A 12,424-nucleotide genomic window follows, 5' to 3' on the forward strand; every position below is an offset into this window, starting at 1 on the left:
TTTTCTTATATAATTTAGAAGTTGAAATGTGATTTGAAGTTGATTGGTTTTTGAGATTGTGATTTTGAAATTTATTTGAGTTGTAGTTCTTAGTTTTTCGGTTAAAGTGTTCGACAAAATGTCCGAGTGAGACTTGGCATCACCTTTTTGTGAGTTGTTTTCAACATCCATCAACACACCTTCTTGCAATATGCCTCTAGAGATGACTATAGTCCACCAACCGTTCAACAAAATGCCACACTAAAATCTACATATTGTTTGCTTCCGAAAATTTATTAGGCTCCCAAAAAAATATATATATATCCTGAATCCACTATTGTCAATCCAACTAGTAACAATTTTGGGGAGCCCTGTAGGGCAACAAACATAGCTCAATGGTACAATTATATTTACTTATGACTTTCTGTACGTTTGTTTTACTATGTACATCATATGATATAAGACTAAGGATCCTCCTGACCAAGCCCATCAAACTGTTGAAATTTTATCCAACGGCTACAATTATTATAACTTTTAGAGGGCCTCTGTTTGTAGCCGTTGGATAAAATTTCAACAGCCTGATTGGCTTGGTCAGGAGAATCCTCACCCTTTACTCAGAAGAGGATCCTGATCCGCATGTTTTGATATGAGCCTAATGTATTGCACAGTCATAGGTAGGGTCTAATAAGTAGAGCAATTAAAGTGTCCATAATTTGAAAACAAAATTGCACTGACTGTCGTTGAATGTTTTATCATGACTCTTCCAGAATTAACATGGAACTTTAAGTTGCACATCAAATCTCATCATTTCATAAAAAAACTCTCATATTTTTCAATGTAAAATATATCGTTGTATTAAAATAAATAAAAAGTTACTCATCAAATCTCATCGTTTCATCAAAAACTTTATCTGACTCCTGTTTTGAATTTTCCTCGCGATTCCTTTAGATTAGTATCCAAATTTGAATTTGAATTTGCATGAAGCTATGAGAACTACAAGTAATTTTACATGTTTTCGTTGAGCCGTTTACAACAGTAAACTTCATTTTTGCTAGTATTTGTTACATGATTTGCAAGCATTATACATTGATTGTCTTATGTAAGTAATTGCTCAAGTGACTTTTGACATTGATTGTGTTAACTTCGGGGGATTTTAACATTACCAAGATGGAGAACTACATCTTACTGTTAGAATCATGTAAAATTATTTCACCATAATAGGTAGTTACAATACGATAGGTAGTTTAGCTTGTACAAGTACTTATATGGCAGGTAGTTCAGACTGTAAAAGTACTTATATGATAGGTAGTTTAGATTATAAAAGATCAGTTGAAATCTAAGTTTATGCCGACTAATAGGGCACCTGAGTTGAAAAAAAAAATAGAAAAATAATATAACTAATAGCGAGGCCCCCCAAGAGATTTATAGGTGTCCGAAATTTTGGAAATGTCCTAAACTAATATTAGGAAATATGTGGTGCGAATAGAATGACTCTAACTTTGGCTTATAACACATAGTTTTTTGTGAAAAAAAAAATTGAAATTTTTATCTTTAAAGAAATATTTTGCGATGTAGTTAAGGAAAATATTGCAAAACCTTTGGATGTGATCCTACCGATTATTAGATCCTGAAACTATTTTTATTGATTCTTACAGTGAGAAAATAGAAAAATATCTTTAAATTTAGGTTTTAAATCATTGATTACAAGTGTTTAAAAATTGAATTATAATATATTTTGCACGGAAAAAATATATTTTAAAAAACATATATATGATAGTTTGTTGTTATGATAAGATAAATAAAAGAAACATTAACAAAATAAAAAATTGAAAAAAAAATTGAAAAGGGAGGGATCGGTATGAAGATAGCGACATTTAATGATATTAGTCGCTTTATATTTAGCGATTATTTAACTTAAGAATCGCTATCAAAGTACCGATCGTATCATTTTCTCTTTTTTGGCCTTTTTTTTTTCTTTTTCCATTGAATAGCTATAGTAGAGTAAAATAGTAACCACAATGCAAAGTATCAACCTAACAACAAAAAGTGATGACACATGGAGTCCTATTCATGGACCTAAATAAAAAAATAACTAAAAATTGGACTAATCCAATTGTTAGGCCATAAAATTGGGAAAGGGATCCTTTCCGGATCTCTTCCACCAAATCCACCCAATCACCTAATTCGGACCCTTGAAATTTAGTCCAACAGCTAAAGTTATTATAACTTTTAAAGCGACCCCCTGTTCGTAGCTGTTGGATCAAATTTCAAGGGCCTGGATTGATTGATTGGATGGATTTGGTGGAAGGGATCCAGAGAGGATCTCTTTCCATAAAATTGGACCTATTTCAAATTAGTTTATTTACGCATAACAAATTTGTAAGGAAGAAGTTAATTTAAACCACATATTAATTAAACTCTTTTTGTCAACCATAAAAGGGTGAAAAAACATTTTTGTCTTCTATCACAAAATAAAATTATGGACAATAAAGCAATTTGCACAAACTAAATTTTACAGTTGTTTTTAAAAGCATCACTACATGTAATCCTAACAAATCACCTACAAGAACTCCGGATTTTTACGGGTGTATTGTTTTATGAAACTTCGAATTTCTATGACACTTATTTTCAAAACTTCAAGTTCGAGTTTACGTACGAACTCTAGGTTCATGATACCTACAAACAAACACAATACACATATGTAGTGAACAGGAATAGCTTCGGGACCTATGTGTGAAAATAATGAGTGACGACCCAAAATATGGGGCTGTCGTGGCTTGCAGGCCCAAAAGAGTGGTTATTAAGACTGATGGGCAACAAAGGAGAAGTAAATGGGTTAATAGATTATATACTCAATTATTGGGCTAAGAAGGAAAAGTGAAAAACAAGGCCTAACCAATGGGCTTATTATTTCATGCAAGCCAAAAATAAAACAAGGCCATAAAGAAAAAAAACAAGTGGGACGGTTTGGTGCATATGCCCAATTGGGTTGCGGGTCGACTGCAGACAACCCAGGTCCATAAGAAAGGTGATGCAAAACGACTTTGTTTTGGACCTTAGAGTTTAGGAGTAGTAACAACTTGGTAGCTCGGGCAGCGCGGCTTCAGGCTGCGGCTCCCATGCGTGTAGGGTTTGAAAAATCGCATTTTTTTTCTTCTCTTATTCACGCATATTCAATTCACCACAATTATAAGAACAATAAATTTAAGCTGAATCTATAATTTGAAAAAAAAAAAAAAAAAACGTAAAATTAGAATTCATGCTTCATGGTGAATGTTTCATGCAATCATTGCTGAAAAAATATCGAAATTGAAACCATGTTTTATAGATTACTTGGATTGTTTGATGAATATTGTGAACGGCTTTGTAGTAAACAAGCATTTAGTTCCTTAGCTTAGTGTTAGGAGCGTGTTTAACAATGCGTTGTGGCCTAAATTTAACTGAATGAGAGAGAGGGGGTGCAGTTGCATAAAGAGAAAAGGTAGGCTTGGGAATTACTGTGATTATATTTCTCCGTACCTTGTGCCTTTTTTAAGAAAAATAATGGGGTTACTTGCCCTACAAGTAATACATAGTTGTGCCTTTTTGTTTTTTGTAATTAATTCTTGAATTGTTTCTTACTAACATCAGTAATTGTTGAGACTATAAATACTAAAATAATGATTTCTGTTGTGAAATTAGTGTGAATGCTCACATAAAGAAAACAACCACATATGGCTTAGGGTGGAAAGTGGAAGAATAGAAGTCAAAATTATATTGCTTAAATAGAAGACGTTTGGTTTTTATTGTTTTGGTGTGTAAGCCTTTTACATGCATTAAAAGAGACGTATGATTGTATCGTATGAGTAGTACAAAAAGATGAAAAGCAAAAAGTAATAATCATGTTTTCCTCATTTGTCCATCTCTACGTTCATTTCTCTTATCTGACACTAGTGAAAAAAATAAACAGAATAATACATGGCTCCCGTTTCACTTCAATCTCTAACAACTCTGATAATATATATAGGTACACATCATCTGATAATAACATGTGTCTAAATGCTCAAGGTAATCATTATCTTGAATTGGTCAAAGCTCCAAAAGACTCCAAAACAAAATTGTCAAACACTCTAATGCTTTAGCACATTTAATCAAATATATTAAACATTAGCCCGTTCTATCAATTATAGTTTTCTCTCAAGTGAGGCATATATATATTATATGGCCCTTTATAACCAAGTATATCTCGGGATACTAAACCTATTTAGAATTTTTTTTAATTTTTAGTTTTACATATATTAAAATAAACGGTTAAATAGGTACCCGGTTATAACCGTGGGTAATACCCATAACCGTCCATTTAAATTTCACGGATAAACGGTTATACCCATAACCGTTTATTTATTTAAACGGTTACCCATAACCGTAACCGTCAAATTTAAATGAGCGGATAACCACGGTTACAACCAATGAGTATTTGCCCATCCCTATATGAGAGAAGAGAAATGATAACAACATTCGCATTTAAACATTTTCGTTCTACCGTCTCAGCTCTACTTCTCACTCTGTAATGTTGCTTGATGATCTAAACCGTCTGCTTTTTAAATCATCGTTTAAAGATCATCTATGCTAAAAATTTAACTAAGTCTATAATCGTTCAATCATCTAATCATTATTTAGTAAAAAAACGAACCATGTTTCTCACTTAAGCATTGAAATTTTGACGTTAATCATGTTTCACAATAGCTTAATTTTGGCATTTTACATTTTAAATAAACAAAAACAACTACGATAAGTCCAGATAAATAAAATCATCTAAATGTTAATCCTGCTTTGAGTCTTGAGGGAGTGCAGGTTTCCTCTGAGCAAGCAGCAGCTTTGTCCTCTCAAGGACTCCAAAAAAGATTGATCCACCTATGCCTATCCACAGTACTCTCGGCCCGATGCCCTGAAGCAAGCAAACACAAGATATAAGATAACTTTGGTCAGCAACGAATGACTGATCGCATCATGATCAACGCTCTGTAACATTTCATACACAAAAGCCCCGCAAATCCAGGCCTCAGAGCTCGACTAAAACCTGTTTAGTACGTCAGATACTTTGTGATAAGTTGAAGGGATCACAAAAAGTTATTCTCCATTTCGAGCCATAAGTCGTATCAGTAAGATGATTATGGAACCGCCAAGAGATGTGATAGCATAGACTAAAGCATATCCAACCCAAGACCCAAATATAGAGACAGTACAAGTATTTATGGACCAGGAAGGAAATGAAACTCTGTACAGTTGGCTACCACATATTGCGATCTCATGTGATATTTCACCCAGTTAATTTCATGAAAAGTGCCCTTTTGGACCCATATCCTAATCTTAATCAATGTGTTGACAAAATTCGAACTGCTCGAACATAAGTGTAAAATGGTCCAAACTACGGAGATGAAATTGTATTTTCGATGCATTGCAAGAACATAAAGTCCTTTGATTAATTGTTAATGAAGGTTAGTGATTAGTCAACGATCGATCCAGCTAAAGCATCCTACAGGCCTCATATCATACCTCTAGTGACCATCTAAGAGATACATAACTTCATATGAAATGCAGAATATGGAACCGAAAATAAAGTGTAAACCATTTTACTTCTTTGTTTATTTCCTTTTCATGGGCTGCTAGAAAAAAAAACATGGGATTCATATTTTGTATGAAATTAAAATAACGGATGCTTAATACTCACCTTCAAAAGAGCAGAACGTCCTTCTTCCCTCACAACAGTTTGAACACAATCAATGATTCCTTTGTACTGGTTTGCAGATCCCTTAAAACAAGCAAGCAAACAAACGATATAACTGTTTCTTAACAGAGAAGCATACGCGCACATGACTCCGTGCAAAAACTTATGTTCACGTGGTTCTTTGCAAGAAGAAATCTAAACACAGGTACAAACAATTGGAGGTTGCCCAAATGTTTGTTAGTTACTCATTTTAAATTAGCCCTTATTTGAGTTCTTTTAATTAGCGCCCCCTCAAACTTTGGTATATAATATGGCATCCCTGACATAATTTCCAAGCTCTGCCACTGGGCATACATTATAGTATAAGAGCTTCGATAAGAATAACAGAAAGCAGAATAGCAGTTTGGCCTTACCTGAACCATTAGCCTGGTTTTAATCACATCAAGGGGAGTGGTTATTGCTCCAGTTACTGCACCTGCAAGAGTTTGATATTCAACATATGAGAGATTTCATACAACCGACATGACAAGGTTAGTTTTGTATTCTTAAAGGGAGAATGCGGTTCCTCTTATAAGTGTCCCAAAATTAGTAAATTGCAGGGAATGAGGTTATTGCAGTTTATGACAATAGAGGTAGAATAGCACTCTTCCATGAAGTCTAGACAGGTGCTCAGCCAATCGAACCAACTTCTTCCCCACCCCCAAAAGAGAAAACCAAAAAATAAGTAAAAAAAAATGCAGCTGTATGTCAAAGTGAACGGAAAGTGAAGAGAAAACTGCATTAATATGTGCATTTGCTTCCATGGATGTAAATCACACCCTGGGAAAACCACTGCTAGAATCCTTTGGATAGAATCATAGAAGTCAAATATTTAACCAGAATTTATCACTTCTATGTCTTAAATTTTCAGTGCATGCTAAGGAAGCTCCATCAACCACCCCTAGAAAAGTTAAATTTTGACAAGATTTACATGATTGCAAAGCAGAAGCATATGATACAATCCAGTGTTTCATACAAAATGAAGAGCAAAAGCTATGTACCAGCAAAAGCCCCAATGATTGCATTTTCGGGATCGTTGAGCTCTCTTTTTGCCTGACAAACAGAAACAGATTAAAAAGTGATTAAGGGAGGCAGTACAGGATTTATGGCATACAATCACTTTTTTATCTTTATGGGTTTGGATATGTTAAGTGTTTAAGGGCATTGCACTTTTCTCTATATCTGCAGATTGGAGAGCTGTTGTGATCCGCACAGGTACCATTTGAGGTGGACCCTATAGTTTGGAGGGTTTTATGTACTTAAACCCTTTCATATGCAAGTCTTTCTTTTCTAAACCCTAAAATAATAATTGTTTTTCTTTTAAATGCAAAACTTCATTAATTTCTTAGTATGTAAATTGCCTCCATAGTGGATTTGCCGAGCACAAACCCAATTTGGTCGTCTCCACAATTGTTTCTTGCTTAATCATTGTTCTCTTAGCTTCTTTGACTTGTTAGGACCCAAGTATTATCCTTATTAAATCATTAGTTACCGACTCAACTTCCACACTTCCAAGAGTTTTACATCCCTCTGTAGGTATTTTATATGGTTTTAACGGTTTCATTGTTACCCATAGTTTAAAGTAACCTCCTGCCTTTCAAAACTTCCTGATCCCTTTACCCAAGAGAACGTAACATACTAAACCAATAATCATAAAACAAAAACAGAAGTACAGACCCCATGACTACATAACCCCATAATTTCACACTTTTGTGAAAGAAAGTTGTTTATCAGTTGAAATGAAAAATAAGTTTAAATGTTCCATTCCAAAGGTTCTCTGTGCCTCACAAAATGTCAATAAGTTTATAAACAAAAAAAAAAGGATAAAGTCATGAACATGAACTGCAAGTAATACTTTTTGAACAAGGATTTATCCAAGAGGAATCTTATCACTTGTCAAACATAGCATCAGCACCAGTTATGCAGTCAAGGTACTAAATGGAAAATATTAGCAGTCATAAGTAATTTTAATCAATGGCTCACTCTAGTCTGCAAAAATAATCGAAAGGTGGTGAGAAGCTTACTGCTTTTTTGTAACCTAGCCGAAGCTGCTCGTATAGGCAAAATTGAATTGCATCAAATGGCAAATCTCTCAATAAAAAAGATCCATATCCCTACTTTTCCACAAAAGAAAAAAGGTCAAAATTGAAAAATAACTTAACAACACAATAAGATTGCCATCCTGGTTGCATCTTTTTAATAGGGAAAAGAAAGAAAGCAAATGACAAAAACATATGGATAGACGAATGAAGGCACGTTAATGCCTCTAGGTTGTGTAATACAATATTGCTAACAAAAACAGAGACCAAAACAGCAACAGACACCATCTCATAACGAAAACCATTTCAACTTTTTGACCTAGGAGGAAATCTAGGAACTTCCAATCCAATTTCTACGAAAATAGGGACTTGATTTGTCCTCTAGTAAGAATACACACCGCATAGAATCCTTTAAAGCCCTCTTTAAAAGCAATATGGCGGACAGCAACAGAGGCTGATGTAAATTGCCCAGTTTGCATCCTTTGCTTAACAACCTGAGAAATAGTAGGACAGAAAAATATCAGCCAAAGATAATTGAACATGGAAGTGCATAAGTAAACTACTGTACCTCTGTCGGAACACGAACGAGTGATGCAGCAATACCTCCAAAAGCCCCTGCTGTCTACAAAAGTTCAAGAAAAGGATTTCTATCAAGACAAAACAGTTTACACCAGCCAATTTATCAACATAAGTATCAGGCAACCAAATAGGTTCAAAGGATTACTAAACTGTATCATTGACAAGAAATAAATTTTTCTAAAATATATAATTGAGGTAGCTGATTCCATAGAGCATATGTAGATCACAACCATGTCATGTAATACTAGACTACTGATCTCATTTGGTGACCGTTGAGACATAATAGGAGGCATGCATCAAAAGGTGTTTGATAATTCCACTAGTGGTATAAAGCACCATGCATTCTGAGACTGAGAGCAACAATCTTTATGATGTAACGGGCCTTCATGCATAAAGTAATAAGCAGAGAAGACTTTGCAGACCGCTCATTGGTCATAGTCCCACTTGAAATACATATAACATAGAGGAGTAGATATATTTCTCTTACAAAATGGGCTAGAGCACTTAGATTTTCAGGGAAAATCTTCAACAGTTTTTTCTTCGCAGGTTCATACACTCCAACAAAAATTGCAGAAGCCCTGCACACAAGTAAATAATTTTTACACACACATTAGATTGTTCTTCACAGTAAACATTTTATAGCACTGGCGGAAGGTCCACTAAAATCTGATATGTGATGTGGTAGTGACAGACTGCAAATCCTTACAGGAAAGGAATTTTACTCTAGTAGTAATGTAGCTGCTTTGTGTGTGTGCACGTGCGCATATGAGGAACTGAACTATACAATGTGATCCAACAGTCTGAACCATTCATTTTTTAGGTCCATGTCAAAGATATTTCTTACAGAAACCGACTTGCAGACCATTTAGCCATCTAACTATTATCAAATGAAATTTCCACTAAACAATGAACTGGTCATGATGACAAAAACTAAAAATCACTAAACATGAACTCTGCCATTTAAGAACTAACTCTCCACTATCCATGTTCATGGCATAGAAATACAATAAGCATGCATATCCCAATTACTATTAAGCCAATTAGCTCATGCATGCACCTGATATTCAGAAGGTACTTACGGTAAGACACCGGCAAGATTTCCAGTCAATCCAGAATAAAGCCCCTTAAAGGCTATTTTCCCTCCACCACGAGCAGCCTGTTCCAAAGCTCAAAACGGTGTTCATAAATAACTTGATGGTCAAGATAAAAATTGAATGTACGCAAACGTATTGGATAGACCATTCTTGGATTCCTAGACAGACCTTATGCAGCATGCAGATACAAAACAAAAGGGAACGAGGAAGAAAAAACAAAACAACTGAGTGCTCAGTCTCACAGCACAAAAATAACAAGTAGTTCACTTAATACTTTCTGAGCTACCATGGTTGTTTGTATCCAATCATAATATTAAACCATATACATAATGGATAGGCTAGAGGACCAGAGGCTCAAACCTATCAAGTTTAAATACATAACTGAACTAGAATGCACTTTCATTGTTAACCTGCCTGCAGTCTTGTCTTTATGGTATCAATGGGGTATAGAGCTGTTTCAACAACAACACCGGCTGTACCTCCTGCAATGACACCCTCTGCAAATCCAGCCATACTAGTTATTAGTTAAATCAGGTGTGCAGTATGTAATGCATGTAGACCAACTAATCCAAGAAATAGAATATGTTATAAACTGAAAGACTATTGGCTTCACCTCTTCCTCCACAACCAAAAGCTCGTTATAAAGCCACACACTAATGCCCACACCATGCTAGCTTTTTCATTTTTCCTTTGCTCAAAAAAGCAAGAGTTGCCACCTTTTTGCAGTCACTCTGATATTGTCTAGCTCTACTCCCCCTCAACAACCTACTTGTGAAACTAATCTTTACTCTACATTAAACCTCTAAGAGTTAGCAGTCCCTTAATACATTTGTCAATACAAAAAATTGGCTTAATTATGATGCTTAATGAACTGCAACCTAGAATTTAACATATAAGTAAACACTAATCAATATCTTCAACTGTAATTATTAAACGTACCAAATAAAGTGCGTAAGAAATCAAAGGGTTTCTCTTCCTGCATGCTGACTGATGCAAAAGACTTTCGTGTTCCTATAGGTGCATACTGCGTTTTCTGGCTATATTCATCTGCAAAACCATATCACTCATTAAAACAAAAGGCAATAACATTTAAATATAAAATACCAAGGGAACGTACAAAAATTCCGCATCATCAAAACAAAGAGCGTAGGTAGTTAGATATCAATACGTATTATAATCCCTATACAGGAAAGTGTATCCTACTCCTACCTCATAAAACTAGGGTATTGTTCTAGACTTCTAAACAATTTCTACCTAGTAAAGAAAAATATTTGCTTAAATGTAATGCTTAATCTATGTTCAATACAAAACAGGTTATAGCAACATATTTTATATGATTTCCCAAATTAACATTGAAGAGAGAAATTTTCTACAAAAAGGCTAGTTCCTAATAAACCTCGAGAGATCATATGAGATACACACTACTGTAAATAACAGAGGGCTCTAAATATTTCTAATTCATAAAATAAACTTCTTAGAAATAATGATATATTGTTTATGCAAAATAAATTCGTTAGACTAAATGCTCGTAGATACCATATAGAGAAAGTGAAACTGAATCCTTATAAAAAAAAATTAAAAAAAAACAATAACCGCCAAACCTTATCCTACTAAGTGGGGTCGGCTGCGCAACATCGGGAGTATTTATACATAACTAGGAAATAATTACATTGGGAGTATTTACAAATAATTGAGACATCTCACATTATGACTAGGATTCAGATTCTATACAATTTTGACTAGATAAACTTTTAGTCTCTTCATTTTTTGGGTGTTAACTGTTCAGGAAAGCTTAAGCATTCAACAATGGCTACAACATATTATATCTAAATTACTCAATGTGGTCTAAATTATGCTATTAATATCAATAAACAGGAAGATTAAGGAGAAAAACGGCAGAGGAGCAAAAATTGAGAAAATTGTTTACCTGGTGAAGTTCCTGAGCCCTTTTTCGAGTCCACTGCTAGCGTCAGAGGACCCATTGATGTCCAATGCCTGCCCAAACCAACCAACTATGCAATTACTCAAATTTCAAACGGAAAGTTGCAGAAATCAAATTAAATCAGAAAAATATTGTGAAAATTAATAAAAAAAAATGTATTGAAATGGCCGAGAGGCAGACCTGAAACCGAAAGAGATGGATGATAGAAGGAAGGAAGAGTCAGTGATGGCGAATGTCGAATGGCGAACGGCGAGGGTGAGAGTCTCAGTCAGTCCCCACTTCGCCTCTTATCGCTCTGCTGCTGCTGCTGCTGCGGGTTTTGCCTTTGCCTTCCCTTCCCGGAGAAATTATACAGTGATACAGTCCTACCACGTCAGCTGTGGGACTTCCACTCAAAACTTGCCATTTGTACCATTTTTTAACAGCTGGATTAAATAAAAAATTAAGGAACAAAATGAAAAAAAAAAAAAAAAATCCCCTCCATTAAACGCAGCCGTGTCCCTCCGTCTTCTTGTACAGTTCGCCGGCGAGTGTTGATGATCGCGGTGATGACGTAGCAGAGGAGGCCTCTAAACGACTCCGGAGAGGAGAAGGAAGTAGTTGCAGAGGAAACGAGTGAGTCCAGGGGAGGAAGACGACGCGCCGGGGCCGAGTTCGTCAAAGAAAAATAGCTTTGCGATGCTTCAGAGGCGGTCGTACCATCTGATGCTCGTTTTCTGGGCTTTCAAGCTGTTGAAATCCCACACTTCTATTTACGCAGAGGAAAACATGGGAACCATTTGCTGGATGCTGAAGGTGGAATTAGTTTTGAAGGGGGGAGATGATATTGTATGACATTCGAGGTGATATTCCAGGATGGCAGCCATGGCAGGTGTGAGAGTGGTGGCCGGAGATTGGGGATCTGCCGTATCGGTGGTTGAGGGCATTTATTATTAATTTAAGTTTTTTAATTTTTAATTTCCTTTTTAACAAGGAAAAAAAAAGTGTAAAATGCGGGTTTAACCTCTGAACTAGTATCCAATGGAAATTGACTCTGAACTATTTT

At 35.3% G+C, this 12,424-nt stretch overlaps 1 protein-coding gene across 3 annotated transcripts; it reads right to left on the reverse strand.

Moving 5' to 3' along the window:
• Window positions 1–4,655: 4,655 nt before the first annotated feature.
• Window positions 4,656–12,349, reverse strand: LOC137722935 (S-adenosylmethionine carrier 1, chloroplastic/mitochondrial). Of its 3 annotated transcripts, XM_088692302.1 has the most exons (14): window positions 12,079–12,349; window positions 11,560–11,804; window positions 11,365–11,432; window positions 10,377–10,484; window positions 9,852–9,934; window positions 9,423–9,499; window positions 8,831–8,921; window positions 8,333–8,386; window positions 8,163–8,258; window positions 7,750–7,839; window positions 6,727–6,778; window positions 6,100–6,161; window positions 5,690–5,770; window positions 4,656–4,906 (listed from the first exon to the last, which is right to left on the reverse strand). In XM_088692302.1, exons 3-14 carry the CDS (start codon window positions 11,417–11,419, stop codon window positions 4,781–4,783), a joined length of 975 nt encoding a protein of 324 aa, XP_088548428.1. In that variant the 5' UTR covers window positions 11,420–11,432; window positions 11,560–11,804; window positions 12,079–12,349; the 3' UTR covers window positions 4,656–4,780. The 3 variants fall into 3 exon arrangements, with proteins under 3 accessions (XP_088548428.1, XP_088548429.1, XP_068318167.2); XM_088692303.1 differs by lacking the exon at window positions 12,079–12,349 and having other exon boundaries at window positions 11,365–11,441; window positions 11,560–11,693; XM_068462066.2 differs by lacking the exon at window positions 12,079–12,349 and having other exon boundaries at window positions 11,365–11,449; window positions 11,560–11,693.
• Between the last annotated feature and the right edge of the window lie 75 nt (window positions 12,350–12,424).

The sequence above is a fragment of the Pyrus communis genome, chromosome 4 (assembly GCF_041283825.1).
Source record: "Pyrus communis isolate YQ-2024b chromosome 4, ASM4128382v1, whole genome shotgun sequence".
In the NCBI taxonomy this organism is placed as follows: Eukaryota; Viridiplantae; Streptophyta; class Magnoliopsida; order Rosales; family Rosaceae; genus Pyrus; species Pyrus communis.